Source organism: Gobio gobio (assembly GCF_949357685.1).
Source record: "Gobio gobio genome assembly, chromosome: 12".
NCBI classification, from domain to species: domain Eukaryota; kingdom Metazoa; phylum Chordata; class Actinopteri; order Cypriniformes; family Gobionidae; genus Gobio; species Gobio gobio.
The window spans coordinates 1,044,846-1,067,068 of NC_137105.1; the positions used below are offsets into that span (position 1 = coordinate 1,044,846).

A 22,223-nucleotide genomic window follows, 5' to 3' on the forward strand; every position below is an offset into this window, starting at 1 on the left:
ATGAGAGTGGTATTTAAATGCCTAATGTTTCTACCCCTTCTCTTACAGGAAGAGACACGCATGTCAAGACCGTCTCTAGTGGACAAACTGTGGTGTCTAGTGGAGAAGTTACCCTGGTCATGTGAATTTGGTTGTTTTAATAAACTTCTTGAATCCACATTAGTCTTTGGCATTGATTTCTGACTGGAGTCAGCTCTTTCATGACTGTTCTCAGTTTGATTTATTGGGATTCACTACTAAACCAGTTCCATTAGCAAGGTTGTGCAGTCTAACTGAGGTGCTTAACTTGAACTAAACAAACCAAGCCTTTGAACTGAACTATTTGCAAAGCTCCAGTTGCTAACCTGGGCCCCTGTTCTTCATGGTGACTAATTAGGGGTTTAACTTGTCTGTTTGGGTCTTTAGGTATGACTGGACCTATAATTTAGTCCCTTAACTAATGTATCCCACCTGGGTTGTCTGAGGACCTATTTACACCTGGTACTAAAGCATTTAATCTGATCACACGTGGACCATGCTAAATACAAGTATAAACTGGGTCTAAATTGTTTTGAGCTGGGGGGGGTGGGGTTATTTTTAGAGACTTTAGGTCTGTGGCCAGTTGCATAAACCGCTTGAACTAGTACTAAAAGTTAGTCATCTAATTTCTTCTTCACTTTACCTAACTGTTTAAAGTCTGTTACATAAGTTAGATTAATCTAAATTTTATTGGTTAAATCTTAACTGCTAGTAGGTTAAACTAGTTAAGACCGAGTCTTAACATAGAGGCTAGGATTATGCAATTGACCCCTGATATTAAAATAAGAAACTGAGGGCAAGTGGACAGGCTGATTCAATTCACTTTTTCATGCCCTTTTCCCACTACTGTCTGTGGTGATTCAGATGTACATCATTGCTTGCATTGTATGATTGCCCACTACTGGTTGAATTGGAAAGTCCTAAGTACATATGAGTAGACTCGTCCCTTCTGTCATAATCAAGGAGTCGAGGGTCTGTCCATATAAACCTCCCTTGTCCACTTGTGGAACACTTCAAACTGGTGACAGGGATTACCCCGAGGGGAAGTGCTTGGGGAGGTTTGTGAGTGTGTTGCCAAATGTGGAACTACATACTACTCTATTTCTGTAGTAATGTGCAACCTCAGTGCTGCATTTGACACTGTCGATCACAACATACTTCTTGACAGGCTGGAAAACTGGGTTGGGCTTTCTGGGATGGTCCAGGACATACTTAGAAGGGAGAGGTTATTATGTGAGTATAGGTGACCATAAGTCTGAGTGGACATCCATGACATGCGGAGTCCCACAAGGGTCAATTCTTGTTCCACTCCTATTCCACCTGTACATGCTCCCACTGAGCCAAATAATGAGAGAGAACCAAATGGCTGACGACACCCAGATCTACTTAGGCCTATCACCTAATGACTACAGCCCCATTGACTCCCTGTGCAAATGCATTGATGAAGTTAACAACTGGATGTACCAAAACTTTCTTCAGTTAAACAAAGACAAAACTCAACTCATTGCATTTGGAAACAAAGATGAAGTTCTCAAGGTGAACGCATACCTTGAAGCTAGGGGTCAGACAACTAAAGATCAAGTCAGGAATCTGGGTGTGATTCTGGAGTCAGACCTGAGTTTCAGTAGTCATGTCAAAGCAATAACTAAATCAGCTTACTATCATATCAAGAATTAGATGCTTTGTTTCCAGGCAAGACTTGGAGAAACTTGTTCATGCTTTCATCTCCAGTAGGGTGGACTATTGTAATGGTCTTCTCACCGGCCTTCCCAAAAAGACCATTAGACAGCTGCAGCTCATACAGGACGCTGAGCAGAACCAGAACATATGACCATATCACACCAGTCCTCAGGTCTTTACACTGGCTTCCAGTTACATTTAGAATAGATTATAAAGTATTATTACTTGTATATAAATCACTCAATGACCTAGGACCTCAATAGATTGCAGATATGCTAATTAAATACAAACCCAACAGATCACTCAGATCATCAGGATCAAGTCAGTTAGAAATACCAAGGGTTCACTCAAAGCAAGGAGATTCTGCTTTTAGCTCTTATGCCAGCCGCAGCTGAACCAGCTTCCTGAACAGATCTGATGTGCTCCAACAGCAGCCACTTTCAAATCCAGACTCAAAAGATGAGTACTCCCTCTGGTGCGAGGAAGACCCGTTTAGATCTGGTCTGACGGGTAAAACATCTAGAGAACGCCCTCAAGTTAGGCCAAGAAGATTTGTCTGTAAGTGTACGGTCTAAACGCACAGTTACCTGACAAATATTTTTAAAGTAAACCTGACTCTCCATTTTCTTCCACCCCAGATAGGGGTTTTCATCTTTATTTTTTATTTCTTTCCATTCCTATTATAACTGTTTTAATTCACTTACGAATATTTTCATTTCATTTCTGTGTAAAGCACTTTGAATTGCCACTGTGTATGAAATGTGCTATACACAAAAACTTGCCTTGCCTTGCCTTGCCTTGACGGATAGATCTGTAGAGATAGCCCTGGGGGTTCAGTCCATGAAGATTTTTCTGTAAGGGTAATGTTTAAATGCACAGTTACCTGACAAATATTTTTTACGTAAACCTGACTCTCCATTTTCATCCACTTCAGATAGGGGTTATACTATATATAAATATTTTATTTTATTCACTACGAATATTTGAATTCTATTTCTGTGTAAAGCACTTAGAATTGCCACTGTGTTTGAAATGTGCTATACAAATAAACTTGCCTTGCCTTGCCTAATGCTAGTTACCATTTCAGCACGTCTACAAGCAAAGCTGAATGCACCAAACATCTACCCAAGGTACTTTGGGCAAGCTCCAGTAGCAAAACTGAGAATTAATCTTTTTATTTGTCTTCAACATCACAAATCTGACCAATTGGAATCAAGAAACATCACATGCATATAATCTTGAGAACCAATGGAATCTGCCAGTTGCATAAACTCTCACTCGTGCAAGTCTGGAGAATCATGACTGCTAATGAAGAGGGAGGGATTATCGTTAATTAGCCAAAATCTGTAGAGTACAAAAAGACCAAAGAGCAGCATCTCAACAGTGTGACTAGCTGTTGAACAATGGCAGGAAGTTGGTGTGCTGGTCAGTGGCTGGCACTTTGTGTGTGGTTTTGTGCTTTCTGTCATGCTGTTCCACAGTGGAATTATCCGGCCAAGAAGTCTCAAACTCTGATATTACAGCAAACTGACCAGCGGCTTCAACAACAAGCTAGTCAACAGTTTTCTCCGCAGGTTCAACAAGCTAGTCAGCAGTCTCTTCCGTGGGGTCAACAGCAAGCTAGTCAGCAGTCTCCTCCGTGGGGTCAACAGCAAGCTAGTCAGCAGTCTCCTCCGTGGGGTCAACAGCAAGCTAGTCAGCAGGTTCAAGCTAGTCAGCAGTCTCCTCCATGGGGTCAACAGCAAGCTAGTCAGCAGTCTCCTCCGTGGGGTCAACAGCAAGCTAGTCAGCAGTCTCCTCCGTGGGGTCAACAGCAAGCTAGTCAGCAGTCTCCTCCGTGGGGTCAACAGCAAGCTAGTCAGCAGTCTCCTCCGTGGGGTCAACAGCAAGCTAGTCAGCAGTCTCCTCCGTGGGGTCAACAGCAAGCGAGTCAGCAGGTTCAAGCTAGTCAGCAGTCTCCTCCGTGGGGTCAGCAGGTTCAAGCTAGTCAGCAGTCTCCTCCGTGGGGTCAACAGCAAGCTAGTCAGCAGTCTCCTCCGTGGGGTCAACAGCAAGCTAGTCAGCAGTCTCTTCCGTGGGGTCAACAGCAAGCTAGTCAGCAGTCTCCTCCGTGGGGTCAACAGCAAGCTAGTCAGCAGGTTCAAGCTAGTCAGCAGTCTCTTCCGTGGGTTAAACCGCGAGCTAGTCAGCAGTTTCCTCAGAAGGTTCAACAAGCTAGTAAGCAGTTTCCTCAGAAGGTTCAACAAGCTAGTCAGCAGTTTCCTCAGAAGGTTCAACAAGCTAGTAAGCAGTTTCCTCAGAAGGTTCAACAAGCTAGTAAGCAGTTTCCTCAGAAGGTTCAACAAGCTAGTCAGCAGTTTCCTCAGAAGGTACAACAAGCTAGTCAGCAGTTTCCTCAGAAGGTTCAACAAGCTAGTCAGCAGTTTCCTCAGAAGGTTCAACAAGCTAGTCAGCAGTTTCCTCAGAAGGTTCAACAAGCTAGTCAGCAGTTTCCTCAGAAGGTACAACAAGCTAGTCAGCAGTTTCCTCAGAAGGTTCAACAAGCTAGTCAACAGGTTCATCAAGCTAGTCAACAGTTTCCTCAGCTGGTTCACACTAAGCAGCCAGTGGCACAGGCAGAGCCTCTTGACAAATGTGCTGTAGCGGATTATGAGCAGATCCAATGTGGTCCACCTGGAATCAGTGGTGCTGAGTGTGAAGCTATCAACTGCTGCTTTAACGGACAGCAGTGTTACTATGGGAAGGCAGGTAAGAGTGTCGAGTCAATGTAAAGGTGTTCATGTTCAACTGATCCTCAGCAATAACCTGCTCTCGTTCCAGTGACTGTCCAGTGTATAAGAGATGGTCAGTTTGTGGTAGTGGTGGCTAGAGATGTTACTCTGCCTCGCTTGAGCCTGGATTCAGTCCGTCTCCTGGGTGGAAGCGACCCACCTTGCAGTCCTGTGGGATCCACACCTTCCTTTGCTATATACCAGTTCCCTGTCACTGCCTGTGGCACGAGCATGATGGTGAGTAGCTGCTTGTGGTTCTGCATGGCTTAAAATGGACTGGATGCCAACAGTTACTATTTGCAGGAGGACAGTGGATATGTGGTGTATGAAAACAGAATGACCTCCTCGTATGAAGTGGGTGTTGGACCACTTGGTTCCATCACAAGGGACAGCCATTTTGAGTAGGTGCTCTTACGCTTTAGCATGAATGTTAATCCTTGGCAAATGCTAAAAGCTCACTGTTTGTTGTCCAGGCTTCTCTTCCAGTGTAGGTACTCTGCTACTGCTGTGGAGGCTCTGGTTGTGGAGGTCAACACTGTTCCTGCACCTCCACCAGTAGCTGCTCCTGGACCCCTCAGGGTGGAGCTTAGACTGGCGAATGGTCAATGTGTCACCAAAGGCTGTGCAGAAGGCAAGTGTGCATAAGTATATTCTAAACTCCAGGTTACAGCAGTTTCTGGTTGAACGCCGGTGTTCTTCCTCAGGGGACGAGGCGTACACGTCCTACTACAGTGGTGCTGATTATCCGGTCACAAAAGTCCTGCGGGAGCCTGTGTATGTTGAGGTGCGCATTTTGGAGAGGACCGACCCCAACATTGTCCTAATGCTGGGACGTTGCTGGGCGACATCAACCCCCAGTCCACTCAGTCTACCCCAATGGGACCTTCTGGTCGACGGGTGAGTAAGGCCAGTCTTTATCCATCTAGTGTGCTGTAAGGCATCTCTGACTGCCTCTTTGTCTTTCAGATGCCCTTACCAGGATGACCGTTACCTGACCACATTGGTGGCTGGATCTTCTGGTCTTCAGTTCCCAACCCACTACAAGCGCTTTGTTGTGAAGATGTTCACATTTGTGGATCCAGCATCACTGGCTCCTCTGCAGGAAACCGTATGCTCCGCAGCCTTACCTGAACCCTTAATATTAGTCTTATAGTGATTTCTGTGGCTTAACCCTTTTCCCTCTCTGTTAGATCTTCATCCACTGTAGTACAGCGGTGTGCCATCCCTCTTCTGGCTCCTGTGAGCAAAGCTGCGCTAGGAAAAGTGAGTGCTTGCTGTAAACTGACTTCAGGAACCATGAGAGTGGTATTTAAATGCCTAATGTTTCTACCCCTTCTCTTACAGGAAGAGACACGCATGTCAAGACCGTCTCTAGTGGACAAACTGTGGTGTCTAGTGGAGAAGTTACCCTGGTCATGTGAATTTGGTTGTTTTAATAAACTTCTTGAATCCACATTAGTCTTTGGCATTGATTTCTGACTGGAGTCAGCTCTTTCATGACTGTTCTCAGTTTGATTTATTGGGATTCACTACTAAACCAGTTCCATTAGCAAGGTTGTGCAGTCTAACTGAGGTGCTTAACTTGAACTAAACAAACCAAGCCTTTGAACTGAACTATTTGCAAAGCTCCAGTTGCTAACCTGGGCCCCTGTTCTTCATGGTGACTAATTAGGGGTTTAACTTGTCTGTTTGGGTCTTTAGGTATGACTGGACCTATAATTTAGTCCCTTAACTAATGTATCCCACCTGGGTTGTCTGAGGACCTATTTACACCTGGTACTAAAGCATTTAATCTGATCACACGTGGACCATGCTAAATACAAGTATAAACTGGGTCTAAATTGTTTTGAGCTGGGGGGGGTGGGGTTATTTTTAGAGACTTTAGGTCTGTGGCCAGTTGCATAAACCGCTTGAACTAGTACTAAAAGTTAGTCATCTAATTTCTTCTTCACTTTACCTAACTGTTTAAAGTCTGTTACATAAGTTAGATTAATCTAAATTTTATTGGTTAAATCTTAACTGCTAGTAGGTTAAACTAGTTAAGACCGAGTCTTAACATAGAGGCTAGGATTATGCAATTGACCCCTGATATTAAAATAAGAAACTGAGGGCAAGTGGACAGGCTGATTCAATTCACTTTTTCATGCCCTTTTCCCACTACTGTCTGTGGTGATTCAGATGTACATCATTGCTTGCATTGTATGATTGCCCACTACTGGTTGAATTGGAAAGTCCTAAGTACATATGAGTAGACTCGTCCCTTCTGTCATAATCAAGGAGTCGAGGGTCTGTCCATATAAACCTCCCTTGTCCAGTTGTGGAACACTTCAAACTGGTGACAGGGATTACCCCGAGGGGAAGTGCTTGGGGAGGTTTGTGAGTGTGTTGCCAAATGTGGAACTACATACTACTCTATTTCTGTAGTAATGTGCAACCTCAGTGCTGCATTTGACACTGTCGATCACAACATACTTCTTGACAGGCTGGAAAACTGGGTTGGGCTTTCTGGGATGGTCCAGGACATACTTAGAAGGGAGAGGTTATTATGTGAGTATAGGTGACCATAAGTCTGAGTGGACATCCATGACATGCGGAGTCCCACAAGGGTCAATTCTTGTTCCACTCCTATTCCACCTGTACATGCTCCCACTGAGCCAAATAATGAGAGAGAACCAAATGGCTGACGACACCCAGATCTACTTAGGCCTATCACCTAATGACTACAGCCCCATTGACTCCCTGTGCAAATGCATTGATGAAGTTAACAACTGGATGTACCAAAACTTTCTTCAGTTAAACAAAGACAAAACTCAACTCATTGCATTTGGAAACAAAGATGAAGTTCTCAAGGTGAACGCATACCTTGAAGCTAGGGGTCAGACAACTAAAGATCAAGTCAGGAATCTGGGTGTGATTCTGGAGTCAGACCTGAGTTTCAGTAGTCATGTCAAAGCAATAACTAAATCAGCTTACTATCATATCAAGAATTAGATGCTTTGTTTCCAGGCAAGACTTGGAGAAACTTGTTCATGCTTTCATCTCCAGTAGGGTGGACTATTGTAATGGTCTTCTCACCGGCCTTCCCAAAAAGACCATTAGACAGCTGCAGCTCATACAGGACGCTGAGCAGAACCAGAACATATGACCATATCACACCAGTCCTCAGGTCTTTACACTGGCTTCCAGTTACATTTAGAATAGATTATAAAGTATTATTACTTGTATATAAATCACTCAATGACCTAGGACCTCAATACATTGCAGATATGCTGATTAAATACAAACCCAACAGATCACTCAGATCATCAGGATCAAGTCAGTTAGAAATACCAAGGGTTCACTCAAAGCAAGGAGATTCTGCTTTTAGCTCTTATGCCAGCCGCAGCTGAACCAGCTTCCTGAACAGATCTGATGTGCTCCAACAGCAGCCACTTTCAAATCCAGACTCAAAAGATGAGTACTCCCTCTGGTGCGAGGAAGACCCGTTTAGATCTGGTCTGACGGGTAAAACATCTAGAGAACGCCCTCAAGTTAGGCCAAGAAGATTTGTCTGTAAGTGTACGGTCTAAACGCACAGTTACCTGACAAATATAACTGATCTTTTATCGCCCTACAATCCATCGCGCTCTTTAAGATCACTAAACTCGAGGCTTCTGGTCATTCCTAGGATATCTAAGTCCACTAAAGGAGGGAGGGCTTTTTCACATTTAGCTCCTAAACTCTGGAATAGTCTTCCGGATATTGTTCGAGGTTCAGACACGCTGTCCCAGTTTAAAACTAGATTAAAGACGCATCTCTTTAGCCAAGCATTCACATTATAATTAAGTTTTATACTACAGTTAAATCGCACCAACAGCATTAATATTCTGAACAGCAGCTATGCTAATTATTTCCCATCTGCTTTTCTGTTGTTATCTCGGGACACTAGTCCCGAGGTAACTAGTTCGTCAGCTCCAGTTTGTATCCAGCCTCTTATGGAGACTTCAGATGCCCCGACACCTGTGATGAGACGACTCGACGCCTGTGAAGAGACGACTCAACGCCAGCGTTGTTATGGCCTAAAATAATACATGATTGATTAACTTATCCTAACATTTTTTCTTTAACATTCTCTTTTCTAACATTTTTCAATGTACATTTATGAAATGCACTTTCTGTGAAGCTGCTTTGAAACAATGTGTATTGTGAAAAGCGCTATACAAATAAATTTGAATTGAATTGAATTGAAATATTTTTAAAGTAAACCTGACTCTCCATTTTCTTCCACCCCAGATAGGGGTTTTCATCTTTATTTTTTATTTCTTTCCATTCCTATTATAACTGTTTTAATTCACTTACGAATATTTTCATTTCATTTCTGTGTAAAGCACTTTGAATTGCCACTGTGTATGAAATGTGCTATACAAAAAAACTTGCCTTGCCTTGCCTTGCCTTGACGGATAGATCTGTAGAGATAGCCCTGGGGGTTCAGTCCATGAAGATTTTTCTGTAAGGGTAATGTTTAAATGCACAGTTACCTGACAAATATTTTTTACGTAAACCTGACTCTCCATTTTCATCCACTTCAGATAGGGGTTATACTATATATAAATATTTTATTTTATTCACTACGAATATTTGAATTCTATTTCTGTGTAAAGCACTTAGAATTGCCACTGTGTTTGAAATGTGCTATACAAATAAACTTGCCTTGCCTTGCCTAATGCTAGTTACCATTTCAGCACGTCTACAAGCAAAGCTGAATGCACCAAACATCTACCCAAGGTACTTTGGGCAAGCTCCAGTAGCAAAACTGAGAATTAATCTTTTTATTTGTCTTCAACATGACAAATCTGACCAATTGGAATCAAGAAACATCACATGCATATAATCTTGAGAACCAATGGAATCTGCCAGTTGCATAAACTCTCACTCGTGCAAGTCTGGAGAATCATGACTGCTAATGAAGAGGGAGGGATTATCGTTAATTAGCCAAAATCTGTAGAGTACAAAAAGACCAAAGAGCAGCATCTCAACAGTGTGACTAGCTGTTGAACAATGGCAGGAAGTTGGTGTGCTGGTCAGTGGCTGGCACTTTGTGTGTGGTTTTGTGCTTTCTGTCATGCTGTTCCACAGTGGAATTATCCGGCCAAGAAGTCTCAAACTCTGATATTACAGCAAACTGACCAGCGGCTTCAACAACAAGCTAGTCAACAGTTTTCTCCGCAGGTTCAACAAGCTAGTCAGCAGTCTCTTCCGTGGGGTCAACAGCAAGCTAGTCAGCAGTCTCCTCCGTGGGGTCAACAGCAAGCTAGTCAGCAGTCTCCTCCGTGGGGTCAACAGCAAGCTAGTCAGCAGGTTCAAGCTAGTCAGCAGTCTCCTCCATGGGGTCAACAGCAAGCTAGTCAGCAGTCTCCTCCGTGGGGTCAACAGCAAGCTAGTCAGCAGTCTCCTCCGTGGGGTCAACAGCAAGCTAGTCAGCAGTCTCCTCCGTGGGGTCAACAGCAAGCTAGTCAGCAGTCTCCTCCGTGGGGTCAACAGCAAGCGAGTCAGCAGGTTCAAGCTAGTCAGCAGTCTCCTCCGTGGGGTCAGCAGGTTCAAGCTAGTCAGCAGTCTCCTCCGTGGGGTCAACAGCAAGCTAGTCAGCAGTCTCCTCCGTGGGGTCAACAGCAAGCTAGTCAGCAGTCTCTTCCGTGGGGTCAACAGCAAGCTAGTCAGCAGTCTCCTCCGTGGGGTCAACAGCAAGCTAGTCAGCAGGTTCAAGCTAGTCAGCAGTCTCTTCCGTGGGTTAAACCGCGAGCTAGTCAGCAGTTTCCTCAGAAGGTTCAACAAGCTAGTAAGCAGTTTCCTCAGAAGGTTCAACAAGCTAGTCAGCAGTTTCCTCAGAAGGTTCAACAAGCTAGTAAGCAGTTTCCTCAGAAGGTTCAACAAGCTAGTAAGCAGTTTCCTCAGAAGGTTCAACAAGCTAGTCAGCAGTTTCCTCAGAAGGTACAACAAGCTAGTCAGCAGTTTCCTCAGAAGGTTCAACAAGCTAGTCAGCAGTTTCCTCAGAAGGTTCAACAAGCTAGTCAGCAGTTTCCTCAGAAGGTTCAACAAGCTAGTCAGCAGTTTCCTCAGAAGGTTCAACAAGCTAGTCAGCAGTTTCCTCAGAAGGTACAACAAGCTAGTCAGCAGTTTCCTCAGAAGGTTCAACAAGCTAGTCAACAGGTTCATCAAGCTAGTCAACAGTTTCCTCAGCTGGTTCACACTAAGCAGCCAGTGGCACAGGCAGAGCCTCTTGACAAATGTGCTGTAGCGGATTATGAGCAGATCCAATGTGGTCCACCTGGAATCAGTGGTGCTGAGTGTGAAGCTATCAACTGCTGCTTTAACGGACAGCAGTGTTACTATGGGAAGGCAGGTAAGAGTGTCGAGTCAATGTAAAGGTGTTCATGTTCAACTGATCCTCAGCAATAACCTGCTCTCGTTCCAGTGACTGTCCAGTGTATAAGAGATGGTCAGTTTGTGGTAGTGGTGGCTAGAGATGTTACTCTGCCTCGCTTGAGCCTGGATTCAGTCCGTCTCCTGGGTGGAAGCGACCCACCTTGCAGTCCTGTGGGATCCACACCTTCCTTTGCTATATACCAGTTCCCTGTCACTGCCTGTGGCACGAGCATGATGGTGAGTAGCTGCTTGTGGTTCTGCATGGCTTAAAATGGACTGGATGCCAACAGTTACTATTTGCAGGAGGACAGTGGATATGTGGTGTATGAAAACAGAATGACCTCCTCGTATGAAGTGGGTGTTGGACCACTTGGTTCCATCACAAGGGACAGCCATTTTGAGTAGGTGCTCTTACGCTTTAGCATGAATGTTAATCCTTGGCAAATGCTAAAAGCTCACTGTTTGTTGTCCAGGCTTCTCTTCCAGTGTAGGTACTCTGCTACTGCTGTGGAGGCTCTGGTTGTGGAGGTCAACACTGTTCCTGCACCTCCACCAGTAGCTGCTCCTGGACCCCTCAGGGTGGAGCTTAGACTGGCGAATGGTCAATGTGTCACCAAAGGCTGTGCAGAAGGCAAGTGTGCATAAGTATATTCTAAACTCCAGGTTACAGCAGTTTCTGGTTGAACGCCGGTGTTCTTCCTCAGGGGACGAGGCGTACACGTCCTACTACAGTGGTGCTGATTATCCGGTCACAAAAGTCCTGCGGGAGCCTGTGTATGTTGAGGTGCGCATTTTGGAGAGGACCGACCCCAACATTGTCCTAATGCTGGGACGTTGCTGGGCGACATCAACCCCCAGTCCACTCAGTCTACCCCAATGGGACCTTCTGGTCGACGGGTGAGTAAGGCCAGTCTTTATCCATCTAGTGTGCTGTAAGGCATCTCTGACTGCCTCTTTGTCTTTCAGATGCCCTTACCAGGATGACCGTTACCTGACCACATTGGTGGCTGGATCTTCTGGTCTTCAGTTCCCAACCCACTACAAGCGCTTTGTTGTGAAGATGTTCACATTTGTGGATCCAGCATCACTGGCTCCTCTGCAGGAAACCGTATGCTCCGCAGCCTTACCTGAACCCTTAATATTAGTCTTATAGTGATTTCTGTGGCTTAACCCTTTTCCCTCTCTGTTAGATCTTCATCCACTGTAGTACAGCGGTGTGCCATCCCTCTTCTGGCTCCTGTGAGCAAAGCTGCGCTAGGAAAAGTGAGTGCTTGCTGTAAACTGACTTCAGGAACCATGAGAGTGGTATTTAAATGCCTAATGTTTCTACCCCTTCTCTTACAGGAAGAGACACGCATGTCAAGACCGTCTCTAGTGGACAAACTGTGGTGTCTAGTGGAGAAGTTACCCTGGTCATGTGAATTTGGTTGTTTTAATAAACTTCTTGAATCCACATTAGTCTTTGGCATTGATTTCTGACTGGAGTCAGCTCTTTCATGACTGTTCTCAGTTTGATTTATTGGGATTCACTACTAAACCAGTTCCATTAGCAAGGTTGTGCAGTCTAACTGAGGTGCTTAACTTGAACTAAACAAACCAAGCCTTTGAACTGAACTATTTGCAAAGCTCCAGTTGCTAACCTGGGCCCCTGTTCTTCATGGTGACTAATTAGGGGTTTAACTTGTCTGTTTGGGTCTTTAGGTATGACTGGACCTATAATTTAGTCCCTTAACTAATGTATCCCACCTGGGTTGTCTGAGGACCTATTTACACCTGGTACTAAAGCATTTAATCTGATCACACGTGGACCATGCTAAATACAAGTATAAACTGGGTCTAAATTGTTTTGAGCTGGGGGGGGGGGGGTTATTTTTAGAGACTTTAGGTCTGTGGCCAGTTGCATAAACCGCTTGAACTAGTACTAAAAGTTAGTCATCTAATTTCTTCTTCACTTTACCTAACTGTTTAAAGTCTGTTACATAAGTTAGATTAATCTAAATTTTATTGGTTAAATCTTAACTGCTAGTAGGTTAAACTAGTTAAGACCGAGTCTTAACATAGAGGCTAGGATTATGCAATTGACCCCTGATATTAAAATAAGAAACTGAGGGCAAGTGGACAGGCTGATTCAATTCACTTTTTCATGCCCTTTTCCCACTACTGTCTGTGGTGATTCAGATGTACATCATTGCTTGCATTGTATGATTGCCCACTACTGGTTGAATTGGAAAGTCCTAAGTACATATGAGTAGACTCGTCCCTTCTGTCATAATCAAGGAGTCGAGGGTCTGTCCATATAAACCTCCCTTGTCCAGTTGTGGAACACTTCAAACTGGTGACAGGGATTACCCCGAGGGGAAGTGCTTGGGGAGGTTTGTGAGTGTGTTGCCAAATGTGGAACTACATACTACTCTATTTCTGTAGTAATGTGCAACCTCAGTGCTGCATTTGACACTGTCGATCACAACATACTTCTTGACAGGCTGGAAAACTGGGTTGGGCTTTCTGGGATGGTCCAGGACATACTTAGAAGGGAGAGGTTATTATGTGAGTATAGGTGACCATAAGTCTGAGTGGACATCCATGACATGCGGAGTCCCACAAGGGTCAATTCTTGTTCCACTCCTATTCCACCTGTACATGCTCCCACTGAGCCAAATAATGAGAGAGAACCAAATGGCTGACGACACCCAGATCTACTTAGGCCTATCACCTAATGACTACAGCCCCATTGACTCCCTGTGCAAATGCATTGATGAAGTTAACAACTGGATGTACCAAAACTTTCTTCAGTTAAACAAAGACAAAACTCAACTCATTGCATTTGGAAACAAAGATGAAGTTCTCAAGGTGAACGCATACCTTGAAGCTAGGGGTCAGACAACTAAAGATCAAGTCAGGAATCTGGGTGTGATTCTGGAGTCAGACCTGAGTTTCAGTAGTCATGTCAAAGCAATAACTAAATCAGCTTACTATCATATCAAGAATTAGATGCTTTGTTTCCAGGCAAGACTTGGAGAAACTTGTTCATGCTTTCATCTCCAGTAGGGTGGACTATTGTAATGGTCTTCTCACCGGCCTTCCCAAAAAGACCATTAGACAGCTGCAGCTCATACAGGACGCTGAGCAGAACCAGAACATATGACCATATCACACCAGTCCTCAGGTCTTTACACTGGCTTCCAGTTACATTTAGAATAGATTATAAAGTATTATTACTTGTATATAAATCACTCAATGACCTAGGACCTCAATACATTGCAGATATGCTGATTAAATACAAACCCAACAGATCACTCAGATCATCAGGATCAAGTCAGTTAGAAATACCAAGGGTTCACTCAAAGCAAGGAGATTCTGCTTTTAGCTCTTATGCCAGCCGCAGCTGAACCAGCTTCCTGAACAGATCTGATGTGCTCCAACAGCAGCCACTTTCAAATCCAGACTCAAAAGATGAGTACTCCCTCTGGTGCGAGGAAGACCCGTTTAGATCTGGTCTGACGGGTAAAACATCTAGAGAACGCCCTCAAGTTAGGCCAAGAAGATTTGTCTGTAAGTGTACGGTCTAAACGCACAGTTACCTGACAAATATTTTTAAAGTAAACCTGACTCTCCATTTTCTTCCACCCCAGATAGGGGTTTTCATCTTTATTTTTTATTTCTTTCCATTCCTATTATAACTGTTTTAATTCACTTACGAATATTTTCATTTCATTTCTGTGTAAAGCACTTTGAATTGCCACTGTGTATGAAATGTGCTATACAAAAAAACTTGCCTTGCCTTGCCTTGCCTTGACGGATAGATCTGTAGAGATAGCCCTGGGGGTTCAGTCCATGAAGATTTTTCTGTAAGGGTAATGTTTAAATGCACAGTTACCTGACAAATATTTTTTACGTAAACCTGACTCTCCATTTTCATCCACTTCAGATAGGGGTTATACTATATATAAATATTTTATTTTATTCACTACGAATATTTGAATTCTATTTCTGTGTAAAGCACTTAGAATTGCCACTGTGTTTGAAATGTGCTATACAAATAAACTTGCCTTGCCTTGCCTAATGCTAGTTACCATTTCAGCACGTCTACAAGCAAAGCTGAATGCACCAAACATCTACCCAAGGTACTTTGGGCAAGCTCCAGTAGCAAAACTGAGAATTAATCTTTTTATTTGTCTTCAACATGACAAATCTGACCAATTGGAATCAAGAAACATCACATGCATATAATCTTGAGAACCAATGGAATCTGCCAGTTGCATAAACTCTCACTCGTGCAAGTCTGGAGAATCATGACTGCTAATGAAGAGGGAGGGATTATCGTTAATTAGCCAAAATCTGTAGAGTACAAAAAGACCAAAGAGCAGCATCTCAACAGTGTGACTAGCTGTTGAACAATGGCAGGAAGTTGGTGTGCTGGTCAGTGGCTGGCACTTTGTGTGTGGTTTTGTGCTTTCTGTCATGCTGTTCCACAGTGGAATTATCCGGCCAAGAAGTCTCAAACTCTGATATTACAGCAAACTGACCAGCGGCTTCAACAACAAGCTAGTCAACAGTTTTCTCCGCAGGTTCAACAAGCTAATCAGCAGTCTCTTCCGTGGGGTCAACAGCAAGCTAGTCAGCAGTCTCCTCCGTGGGGTCAACAGCAAGCTAGTCAGCAGTCTCCTCCGTGGGGTCAACAGCAAGCTAGTCAGCAGTCTCCTCCGTGGGGTCAACAGCAAGCTAGTCAGCAGTCTCCTCCGTGGGGTCAACAGCAAGCTAGTCAGCAGTCTCCTCCGTGGGGTCAACAGCAAGCTAGTCAGCAGTCTCCTCCGTGGGGTCAACAGCAAGCTAGTCAGCAGGTTCAAGCTAGTCAGCAGTCTCCTCCGTGGGGTCAACAGCAAGCTAGTCAGCAGTCTCCTCCATGGGGTCAACAGCAAGCTAGTCAGCAGGTTCAAGCTAGTCAGCAGTCTCTTCCGTGGGTTAAACCGCGAGCTAGTCAGCAGTTTCCTCAGAAGGTTCAACAAGCTAGTAAGCAGTTTCCTCAGAAGGTTCAACAAGCTAGTCAGCAGTTTCCTCAGAAGGTTCAACAAGCTAGTAAGCAGTTTCCTCAGAAGGTTCAACAAGCTAGTAAGCAGTTTCCTCAGAAGGTACAACAAGCTAGTAAGCAGTTTCCTCAGAAGGTTCAACAAGCTAGTAAGCAGTTTCCTCAGAAGGTTCAACAAGCTAGTAAGCAGTTTCCTCAGAAGGTTCAACAAGCTAGTCAGCAGTTTCCTCAGAAGGTTCAACAAGCTAGTCAGCAGTTTCCTCAGAAGGTACAACAAGCTAGTCAGCAGTTTCCTCAGAAGGTTCAACAAGCTAGTCAGCAGTTTCCTCAGAAGGTACAACAAGCTAGTCAGCAGTTTCCTCAGAAGGTTCAACAAGCTAGTCAACAGGTTCAACAAGCTAGTCAACAGTTTCATCAAGCTAGTCAACAGTTTCCTCAGCTGGTTCACACTAAGCAGCCAGTGGCACAGGCAGAGCCTCTTGACAAATGTGCTGTAGCGGATTATGAGCAGATCCAATGTGGTCCACCTGGAATCAGTGGTGCTGAGTGTGAAGCCATCAACTGCTGCTTTAACGGACAGCAGTGTTACTATGGGAAGGCAGGTAAGAGTGTCGAGTCAATGTAAAGGTGTTCATGTTCAACTGATCCTCAGCAATAACCTGCTCTCGTTCCAGTGACTGTCCAGTGTATAAGAGATGGTCAGTTTGTGGTAGTGGTGGCTAGAGATGTTACTCTGCCTCGCTTGAGCCTGGATTCAGTCCGTCTCCTGGGTGGAAGCGACCCACCTTGCAGTCCTGTGGGATCCACACCTTCCTTTGCTATATACCAGTTCCCTGTCACTGCCTGTGGCACGAGCATGATGGTGAGTAGCTGCTTGTGGTTCTGCATGGCTTAAAATGGACTGGATGCCAACAGTTACTATTTGCAGGAGGACAGTGGATATGTGGTGTATGAAAACAGAATGACCTCCTCGTATGAAGTGGGTGTTGGACCACTTGGTTCCATCACAAGGGACAGCCATTTTGAGTAGGTGCTCTTACGCTTTAGCATGAATGTTAATCCTTGGCAAATGCTAAAAGCTCACTGTTTGTTGTCCAGGCTTCTCTTCCAGTGTAGGTACTCTGCTACTGCTGTGGAGGCTCTGGTTGTGGAGGTCAACACTGTTCCTGCACCTCCACCAGTAGCTGCTCCTGGACCCCTCAGGGTGGAGCTTAGACTGGCGAATGGTCAATGTGTCACCAAAGGCTGTGCAGAAGGCAAGTGTGCATAAGTATATTCTAAACTCCAGGTTACAGCAGTTTCTGGTTGAACGCCGGTGTTCTTCCTCAGGGGACGAGGCGTACACGTCCTACTACAGTGGTGCTGATTATCCGGTCACAAAAGTCCTGCGGGAGCCTGTGTATGTTGAGGTGCGCATTTTGGAGAGGACCGACCCCAACATTGTCCTAATGCTGGGACGTTGCTGGGCGACATCAACCCCCAGTCCACTCAGTCTACCCCAATGGGACCTTCTGGTCGACGGGTGAGTAAGGCCAGTCTTTATCCATCTAGTGTGCTGTAAGGCATCTCTGACTGCCTCTTTGTCTTTCAGATGCCCTTACCAGGATGACCGTTACCTGACCACATTGGTGGCTGGATCTTCTGGTCTTCAGTTCCCAACCCACTACAAGCGCTTTGTTGTGAAGATGTTCACATTTGTGGATCCAGCATCACTGGCTCCTCTGCAGGAAACCGTATGCTCCGCAGCCTTACCTGAACCCTTAATATTAGTCTTATAGTGATTTCTGTGGCTTAACCCTTTTCCCTCTCTGTTAGATCTTCATCCACTGTAGTACAGCGGTGTGCCATCCCTCTTCTGGCTCCTGTGAGCAAAGCTGCGCTAGGAAAAGTGAGTGCTTGCTGTAAACTGACTTCAGGAACCATGAGAGTGGTATTTAAATGCCTAATGTTTCTACCCCTTCTCTTACAGGAAGAGACACGCATGTCAAGACCGTCTCTAGTGGACAAACTGTGGTGTCTAGTGGAGAAGTTACCCTGGTCATGTGAATTTGGTTGTTTTAATAAACTTCTTGAATCCACATTAGTCTTTGGCATTGATTTCTGACTGGAGTCAGCTCTTTCATGACTGTTCTCAGTTTGATTTATTGGGATTCACTACTAAACCAGTTCCATTAGCAAGGTTGTGCAGTCTAACTGAGGTGCTTAACTTGAACTAAACAAACCAAGCCTTTGAACTGAACTATTTGCAAAGCTCCAGTTGCTAACCTGGGCCCCTGTTCTTCATGGTGACTAATTAGGGGTTTAACTTGTCTGTTTGGGTCTTTAGGTATGACTGGACCTATAATTTAGTCCCTTAACTAATGTATCCCACCTGGGTTGTCTGAGGACCTATTTACACCTGGTACTAAAGCATTTAATCTGATCACACGTGGACCATGCTAAATACAAGTATAAACTGGGTCTAAATTGTTTTGAGCTGGGGGGGGTGGGGTTATTTTTAGAGACTTTAGGTCTGTGGCCAGTTGCATAAACCGCTTGAACTAGTACTAAAAGTTAGTCATCTAATTTCTTCTTCACTTTACCTAACTGTTTAAAGTCTGTTACATAAGTTAGATTAATCTAAATTTTATTGGTTAAATCTTAACTGCTAGTAGGTTAAACTAGTTAAGACCGAGTCTTAACATAGAGGCTAGGATTATGCAATTGACCCCTGATATTAAAATAAGAAACTGAGGGCAAGTGGACAGGCTGATTCAATTCACTTTTTCATGCCCTTTTCCCACTACTGTCTGTGGTGATTCAGATGTACATCATTGCTTGCATTGTATGATTGCCCACTACTGGTTGAATTGGAAAGTCCTAAGTACATATGAGTAGACTCGTCCCTTCTCTCATAATCAAGGAGTCGAGGGTCTGTCCATATAAACCTCCCTTGTCCACTTGTGGAACACTTCAAACTGGTGACAGGGATTACCCCGAGGGGAAGTGCTTGGGGAGGTTTGTGAGTGTGTTGCCAAATGTGGAACTACATACTACTCTATTTCTGTAGTAATGTGCAACCTCAGTGCTGCATTTGACACTGTCGATCACAACATACTACTTGACAGGCTGGAAAACTGGGTTGGGCTTTCTGGGATGGTCCAGGACATACTTAGAAGGGAGAGGTTATTATGTGAGTATAGGTGACCATAAGTCTGAGTGGACATCCATGACATGCGGAGTCCCACAAGGGTCAATTCTTGTTCCACTCCTATTCCACCTGTACATGCTCCCACTGAGCCAAATAATGAGAGAGAACCAAATGGCTGACGACACCCAGATCTACTTAGGCCTATCACCTAATGACTACAGCCCCATTGACTCCCTGTGCAAATGCATTGATGAAGTTAACAACTGGATGTACCAAAACTTTCTTCAGTTAAACAAAGACAAAACTCAACTCATTGCATTTGGAAACAAAGATGAAGTTCTCAAGGTGAACGCATACCTTGAAGCTAGGGGTCAGACAACTAAAGATCAAGTCAGGAATCTGGGTGTGATTCTGGAGTCAGACCTGAGTTTCAGTAGTCATGTCAAAGCAATAACTAAATCAGCTTACTATCATATCAAGAATTAGATGCTTTGTTTCCAGGCAAGACTTGGAGAAACTTGTTCATGCTTTCATCTCCAGTAGGGTGGACTATTGTAATGGTCTTCTCACCGGCCTTCCCAAAAAGACCATTAGACAGCTGCAGCTCATACAGGACGCTGAGCAGAACCAGAACATATGACCATATCACACCAGTCCTCAGGTCTTTACACTGGCTTCCAGTTACATTTAGAATAGATTATAAAGTATTATTACTTGTATATAAATCACTCAATGACCTAGGACCTCAATACATTGCAGATATGCTGATTAAATACAAACCCAACAGATCACTCAGATCATCAGGATCAAGTCAGTTAGAAATACCAAGGGTTCACTCAAAGCAAGGAGATTCTGCTTTTAGCTCTTATGCCAGCCGCAGCTGAACCAGCTTCCTGAACAGATCTGATGTGCTCCAACAGCAGCCACTTTCAAATCCAGACTCAAAAGATGAGTACTCCCTCTGGTGCGAGGAAGACCCGTTTAGATCTGGTCTGACGGGTAAAACATCTAGAGAACGCCCTCAAGTTAGGCCAAGAAGATTTGTCTGTAAGTGTACGGTCTAAACGCACAGTTACCTGACAAATATTTTTAAAGTAAACCTGACTCTCCATTTTCTTCCACCCCAGATAGGGGTTTTCATCTTTATTTTTTATTTCTTTCCATTCCTATTATAACTGTTTTAATTCACTTACGAATATTTTCATTTCATTTCTGTGTAAAGCACTTTGAATTGCCACTGTGTATGAAATGTGCTATACAAAAAAACTTGCCTTGCCTTGCCTTGCCTTGACGGATAGATCTGTAGAGATAGCCCTGGGGGTTCAGTCCATGAAGATTTTTCTGTAAGGGTAATGTTTAAATGCACAGTTACCTGACAAATATTTTTTACGTAAACCTGACTCTCCATTTTCATCCACTTCAGATAGGGGTTATACTATATATAAATATTTTATTTTATTCACTACGAATATTTGAATTCTATTTCTGTGTAAAGCACTTAGAATTGCCACTGTGTTTGAAATGTGCTATACAAATAAACTTGCCTTGCCTTGCCTAATGCTAGTTACCATTTCAGCACGTCTACAAGCAAAGCTGAATGCACCAAACATCTACCCAAGGTACTTTGGGCAAGCTCCAGTAGCAAAACTGAGAATTAATCTTTTTATTTGTCTTCAACATGACAAATCTGACCAATTGGAATCAAGAAACATCACATGCATATAATCTTGAGAACCAATGGAATCTGCCAGTTGCATAAACTCTCACTCGTGCAAGTCTGGAGAATCATGACTGCTAATGAAGAGGGAGGGATTATCGTTAATTAGCCAAAATCTGTAGAGTACAAAAAGACCAAAGAGCAGCATCTCAACAGTGTGACTAGCTGTTGAACAATGGCAGGAAGTGGAGTGGAGAAGGGGTGTGGAGCAGAGATGGCAGGAAGTAACGTAGGAGTGGGAGGTGAGGTGGAGATGGGAGAAGAAAATGCTGGAGAAACTAACAGTGGAGAATGGTATACAATAGTACGAAATTTCAAAAGGAAAAAGAAAAATAAAAACCTTAATGATGATAATCGTTGGGATTCGGATGTGGAGAGTATAGTCAGTAAAGTTTCATCTCAAAATAGAGGGGAAGAGTTTAAGGTAAAACTTCAGTTTGATTCTCCTGGTTCTGTTAACCCATTGAAACTGACGAAAGCCTTACATGACAAAGTAGGTACTGTGAATGTTAAACCACTTAGAGATGGTAGCTTGATGATTACCTGTTCTGACGCCAAACAGAGAGATGATATGATTAAAATGACAACTTTGGCAGGAAAGGAAGTTAAATGTTTTGTTTGGGGACAAAAGAAAACAGTGCAAGGAGTAATTACAGGGATTTCAACAGATTTAACATCTGAAGAAATCTTGGAGAATGTATCAGGAGCTAAAGTAGTGAAGGCTAGGAGATTGATGTATTTCAAGAATGGAACAAAACAGGAGAGCTTATCTATACTATTGCAATTTCAAGAGGAAGTGCTCCCAAGAAGAGTTAAAGTAGGATTCATGAGTTTTCAGGTACGAACATATGTTCCGCCTCCCCTAAGGTGTTTTAAATGCCAACGATATGGTCATGTAGCAGCGGTGTGTAGAGGCAAACAGAGGTGTGGTAAATGTGGAGGAGAAGATCATGAATATGGCAAATGTAACAAAGGTACAAAAAACAAATGCTGCAATTGTGGGGGCGAACATAGTGCTGCGTATAAAGGATGTGAGGCGCATAAACGAGCGGCGGAAGTACAGAGAATCAGAGTTGAAGGAAAGTTGACGTATGCTGAAGCCATTAAAGTAACTAATGCAAAAAGAAGTGAGATAATATCACCAATAACGAGAGTGGCTGAACAGAGACAGGATCAGAATCCTAACAGGACAAGAAGAGATGATAGCCCTACAGCAACCAAACCAGGTATTGGAGTGGATAGTGTTGTGTTTGTAGCATTTCTGGCAGAAGTAGTCAATTGTTCAGCTCAAACACAAAGCAGAACAGAGAGGATTAAAATTATCATAAAGGCAGCACAAAAATACCTTAATTTGGGGGAAATAACAGTAGATGCAATAAATGAAACACTCATAGCAGGGACACAGGAAATTCAGTCATCATGTGGAGAATCGTAATGGTTATTGTAATTCTGCAATGGAATGCTCGGAGTCTTTGTTCT

General features: G+C 43.8%; 3 protein-coding genes across 3 annotated transcripts; all 3 read left to right on the plus strand.

The window, feature by feature from the left end:
• LOC307135603 (zona pellucida sperm-binding protein 4-like) lies at positions 1–5,749 on the plus strand (the record flags this gene model as incomplete). The annotated part of the gene is made up of 8 exons (XM_079832178.1): positions 1–9; positions 4,302–4,446; positions 4,519–4,706; positions 4,773–4,870; positions 4,943–5,106; positions 5,174–5,366; positions 5,436–5,577; positions 5,660–5,749. 8 exons carry the CDS (start codon positions 1–3, stop codon positions 5,747–5,749), a joined length of 1,029 nt encoding a protein of 342 aa, XP_079688304.1.
• A 16-nt stretch (positions 5,750–5,765) lies between these two features.
• On the plus strand, positions 5,766–12,151 carry LOC307135604 (zona pellucida sperm-binding protein 4-like; the record flags this gene model as incomplete). The annotated part of the gene is made up of 8 exons (XM_079832179.1): positions 5,766–5,774; positions 10,704–10,848; positions 10,921–11,108; positions 11,175–11,272; positions 11,345–11,508; positions 11,576–11,768; positions 11,838–11,979; positions 12,062–12,151. The coding sequence occupies 8 exons, from the start codon at positions 5,766–5,768 to the stop codon at positions 12,149–12,151; spliced, it is 1,029 nt and encodes a 342-aa protein (XP_079688305.1).
• A 16-nt stretch (positions 12,152–12,167) lies between these two features.
• LOC307135605 (zona pellucida sperm-binding protein 4-like) lies at positions 12,168–21,832 on the plus strand (the record flags this gene model as incomplete). Its single annotated transcript, XM_079832180.1, has 10 exons — positions 12,168–12,176; positions 16,355–16,499; positions 16,572–16,759; positions 16,826–16,923; positions 16,996–17,159; positions 17,227–17,419; positions 17,489–17,630; positions 17,713–17,785; positions 20,927–21,168; positions 21,644–21,832. 10 exons carry the CDS (start codon positions 12,168–12,170, stop codon positions 21,830–21,832), a joined length of 1,443 nt encoding a protein of 480 aa, XP_079688306.1.
• Positions 21,833–22,223: the final 391 nt, after the last annotated feature.